We start from the raw sequence: 4,663 nt of genomic DNA, 5'->3' as shown, positions 1-4,663 counted from the left end.
TATTTAATTAAAATAAAACTAATATATTTAAATCATGTTTATTTTTGTGTTTTAAAAGTACTTTTGAAAAAAATTTATTATTATTATTATTATTTATTTAAAATTAATTTTCTAGGTGTTTTTATATCACTTTAATATTCTAATATCAATTTAAAAAAAAAATTAAAAAATATTATTCAAATATATTTTCAAATAAAATATATTTTAAAAAATAACTTTGGGCAATTACTTCATGCACTCATGTTCGTATCCCGAATAGCATATTTTTCTCCTTTATTTTTAGAAAAAAGGTTTGCAGCACACGGGCCCAAGCATGGAACATTGCTGAATTGAAAATGAGGAGAAGACGAGACAATTCTGGAACCATCCCGAGCCTGTTAGACATGAGAAGTCTCTAGAGACATAACTACCCCGAAATATACTATAAAACTACAAACACCATTGTTGCGTTTTCGTGCACTAGCAAAAACAAGCAAACGATATTATTGCTTTGCTCTGCTTCAAGATCTTAAACTCCAATTAGTTTCTATCCATTTCTTCTTATTCGTCGCACGTTAACTGCTGCTTGAGATCAGATAGATGGAGGAAGACTTTGAGTTCCCAACTGGAAGCAATAACATGGAACTCGAAGATGAAATGGACATGGGTATGCCAGACCCAGATGAAGCTGTTATCAAAGTGGGTGAAGAGAAGGAGATTGGCAAAAATGGGCTGAAAAAGAAGCTCGTTAAGGAAGGTGAAGGCTGGGATACCCCCAGTGCCGGTGATGAAGTTGAAGGTATCTACCTACTTATCCCTTACCTGCCGACTGTAGTGTCCACTAATCAATTGATTTGGTAGTGGATGCTTGGTAGTAATTCTTTTGCTCAATTTGCAGTGCATTACACTGGAACTTTAGTTGATGGAACCCAGTTTGATTCGAGCCGTGAGAGAGGGACTCCATTTAAGTTCAAGCTTGGCCAAGGTAATCAATTAATTTATTACTGCTATATGCTATTTACCTATATATATATGTATGTATGTATTTTAAACATTTCAAATGTATTGGAAGTTGTTTGATCTCAAGAAAAAGGTGTTGAATTACATTAATAAGCTAACATTTTAAATAACACTTTGGATCGATTATATTTCATATTTTGTTGTTGTGGTGGAATTACATGAATCTTGATTTTTTTGCCGGTGTGTTATGCTAAAAATGAATTGAGTGGTCTATGTTGATGGAGTTAATAACAACTAGGATTAATGATATCAATTTGCTTTTGCTCTTGTTTTCCATTTAATTAGATTTATTATTGCCTGTCTTGTGACTGTGGAATGGCGGTTTTTCATCTCAGGGCAAGTAATTAAGGGATGGGATGAGGGCATCAAAACTATGAAAAAGGGTGAGAATGCTGTTTTCACTATACCTCCAGAGTTGGCGTATGGTGAATCTGGCTCTCCTCCAACTATTCCTCCCAATGCTACTCTTCAGTTTGATGTGGAGTTGCTATCTTGGACAAGTGTCAAAGACATATGCAAAGATGGAGGAATCTTCAAGAAAATAATTGTTGAGGGAGAAAAATGGGATAATCCCAAAGATCTCGATGAAGTATTTGGTACGCTTTGTATCTGCTGCTACCTTATATCATGCAAAGCCTGGATGGATTTTTTTTTCATTGTTTCCTGATGGTTGTTTTACTGTTCAATGCAGTTAAGTATGAAGCGCGGCTTGAAAATGGCACGGTTGTCTCACAGTCTGATGGAGTTGAATTCACTGTTGGAGAAGGTCCGTCTCCTCTCTCACAATTATGTACTTCGTTACGTTGAATGCATTTTTGGAAGAAAGTTAAATGGCATTTCTCCGTGTGTAGGCTATTTCTGTCCCGCCTTGGCAAAGGCTGTGAAAACAATGAAAAAAGGGGAGAAAGTGTTGCTGACGGTGAAACCACAATGTAAGCTCAATCCCTTCTTAGATCCATTATTTAATCATATGGTATGATGGTTTACTAATCGTTTGTTTCTTTTTGCAGATGGGTTTGGGGAGAATGGCAGGACAGCAGCAGGTGATGAAGGAGCTGTTCCTCCGAATGCTACCCTTGAGATAATGCTTGAGCTGCTTTCCTGGAAGACTGTGTCTGATGTTATGAAGGACAAGAAAGTCATGAAAAAGATCCTGAAGGAAGGAGAAAGTTATGAACGACCTGATGACGGGACTGTTGTTCAAGGTAATGTTTACAATAATATTCTATGACTGAAGTCTGAATGGTTCTTGCTCAACTTGTTTTTCTAATATGTGCTTTATGATCTTTATTGTTCCCCCTCAGTGAAACTAATTGGGAAGCTGGAAGATGGGACTATCTTTGTGAAGAAGGGCCATGAAGAGGAGCCACCATTTGAGTTCAAGATAGATGAAGGTAATATAATTTGAATGGCTTCACTTTTTCCCCTCCATTAGTGAAGTTTCTATGAATTTTGTAGTCATTCTCTAATACTAACTGCTATTTGAAATGGCTTCCCTTACAGAGCAAGTTATTGATGGACTAGATAGAGCCGTAAAGACTATGAAGAAAGGGGAGGTTGCTCTGGTGACAATTCAACCAGAATATGCTTTTGGCCGATCTGAATCTCAACAAGACTTGGCTACTGTTCCTGTCAATGCAACAGTGCACTATGAAGTTGAGATGATCTCCTTCACCAAGGTGGGTGTAGTATATCTCTGATTTCCTTAATGTGGTTGATTTTAAAAAAATTGTCGCCTTGATGGTGATTTAAGAAATTGTGAATGGTTTGATATAGGAAAAGGAATCTTGGGATATGAATACACAAGAGAAGATTGAAGCTGCGTGGAAGAAGAAAGAAGAAGGGAATGCATGGTTCAAGGCTGGCAAATATGAAAGAGCCTCAAGAAGATATGAGAAGGTATATTGAGGGCAGCAGGTTCTTGCTATATGTGAGATGGTGTCCAATTGTAATGAAGTCATTGACAGAATGTTAATTGATGTGCGACAGGCAGCAAAGTTTATCGAGTATGACTCGTCTTTCACTGACGAGGAGAAGCAGCAATCAAAGGTGCTGAAAATTTCCTGCAAGCTTAACAATGCAGCGTGCAAGCTGAAGCTCAAGGACTACAAGGAAGCTGAGAAGCTCTGCTCCAAGGTCTCATTCTTACATTCACAATCATTTTGATCCTTCGATAGTTGTCTCGAGGATACATGCTAACATTGGAAGAGATTTGTCTGTCCAGGTGTTAGAGCTTGATGGTCAGAATGTGAAAGCCTTGTATAGGAGGGCTCAAGCGTATATACAGCTTGTCGATTTGGACCTGGCAGAGATAGACATTAAAAGGGCACTTGAAATTGACCCTGACAATAGGTGAGCTACCGCTTGAGGTTGACCCTGAGAATTGGGGTGCCATCTTCTGCCTTTGAAGTTGCCATTCGTTAGCTGGGAATTGACCAATCTTGAATTGCCATTTATTTCTCATAACCGGGACGTCAAGCTGGAGTACAAGATCCTGAAGGACAAAGTGAGAGAGTACAACAAGAAGGAAGCACAATTTTATAGCAACATTTTTGCGAAGATGAATAAGTTAGAGCAAACAAATTCAACTGTAAATAGGCCAAACCCTAATTTATTCAAGTCTGTTGTTATGGTGACATTGTGCCTGTTGTTGACTGTTTTTCTTGTGTGCGGTGTTTGGTATGGAAATGCAGATGGCAGCAAAGCAGGATCCAATGCCAATGACCATAGATAGCAAGGCTTAACAGCTTCTTGCATCCTCTCCCCTTAATTCTCCCTCTCCCTCTCTCATGCATAGGAAGAGAATCTTGGGTGTGCATTTTGTTCTAAGTAGTAAATGGACAATGGCTTCTTGAATTGGCGCTGAGCTGGTCAGTTGTTACCATCATGTATCCCTGTTGTGATGCGTGTAATAAAGAAACTTTTTTTTTCTGTAAATCCATCATGCAATGGTGTTTCTTATTTTGCTTCATCTTTCATCCGGTTCTTTAGCGGGTCTTCGGTCTTGATTTGGCAAGTTAACGAACACATTAATTACCAAATTTTTTTTTTTTTTGGAAGGATCCCAAATTTTGTTGGGAGCTTTAAAAAAATCTGATTTGTCTGGATACTATTCTCAAAATATTTTCATGATAAGCTTAAAATAGGTTAATTTTGAGATGCTACATATACAAGAATTTTGTGAATCATACTCTAATATTATGCATGTAAATTCTTTTGGATTTTTTTTTTAAATTGAGATAATTAAATCTTATTTTCTATTTCTTATAATTTTTTTTATATTTTATATTGTTCAAAAAATAAAAGAAATACTTTCCAACTTCAAAATAATTTTGAAAATATTTTGTGAAAGTGGGTTTAATTTTCATTAGCTTTAATGAAAAATTTCAATTTCAATTGAAAATACTAAAATATGAGTATTTTTAAAGGGTTTTCTAGTCAATATTAAAGGACAAATAAAAAAGAAAGATAGTATGTCCTGACCACATGATAGTTTAAAGATAATATTGACTAAATTATATGCTTTAATGTGTTATAGCTCTAATAATTCATTTACAAAAATTGCCATTAAACCTCTGGTTTATAAAGTCGAATGTATCTATATTTTGGGAAATTTAGTAACTAGAAAGGCCTTGAATCTTGCTAATCTATATAGTAAAAAATA

The 4,663-nt window shown here is 36.1% G+C and overlaps 1 protein-coding gene across 2 annotated transcripts; it reads left to right on the top strand.

Moving 5' to 3' along the window:
• The first annotated feature begins 366 nt into the window (after positions 1–366).
• LOC118040630 (peptidyl-prolyl cis-trans isomerase FKBP62) lies at positions 367–3,936 on the top strand. 2 transcript variants are annotated; one of them, XM_073404258.1, is made up of 13 exons: positions 369–778; positions 878–964; positions 1,335–1,595; positions 1,691–1,765; positions 1,851–1,931; positions 2,010–2,204; positions 2,304–2,393; positions 2,503–2,678; positions 2,776–2,898; positions 2,989–3,135; positions 3,224–3,352; positions 3,470–3,589; positions 3,693–3,936. In XM_073404258.1, exons 1-13 carry the CDS (start codon positions 580–582, stop codon positions 3,741–3,743), a joined length of 1,734 nt encoding a protein of 577 aa, XP_073260359.1. In that variant the 5' UTR covers positions 369–579; the 3' UTR covers positions 3,744–3,936. The 2 variants fall into 2 exon arrangements, with proteins under 2 accessions (XP_073260358.1, XP_073260359.1); XM_073404257.1 differs by having other exon boundaries at positions 367–778; positions 3,470–3,936.
• The last annotated feature ends 727 nt before the right edge of the window (positions 3,937–4,663 follow it).

Source organism: Populus alba, chromosome 14 (assembly GCF_005239225.2).
Source record: "Populus alba chromosome 14, ASM523922v2, whole genome shotgun sequence".
NCBI classification, from domain to species: domain Eukaryota; kingdom Viridiplantae; phylum Streptophyta; class Magnoliopsida; order Malpighiales; family Salicaceae; genus Populus; species Populus alba.
The sequence above is the reverse complement of the archived record's forward strand: the minus strand, read 5'-3'. Positions and strand labels throughout refer to the sequence as shown.

What these genes read in the sequence shown, in the direction of transcription:
- LOC118040630 (XM_073404257.1), top strand. Translation starts at nt 580, where the DNA reads ATGGAGGAAGACTTTGAGTTCCCAACTGGAAGCAATAACATGGAACTC. An exon ending in GCTGACGGTGAAACCACAAT is followed by an intron (nt 1,932 to 2,009) that starts GTAAGCTCAATC and finishes TTCTTTTTGCAG; the next exon opens with ATGGGTTTGGGGAGAATGGC. An exon ending in AAATTGACCCTGACAATAGG is followed by an intron (nt 3,353 to 3,469) that starts TGAGCTACCGCT and finishes TCTCATAACCGG; the next exon opens with GACGTCAAGCTGGAGTACAA.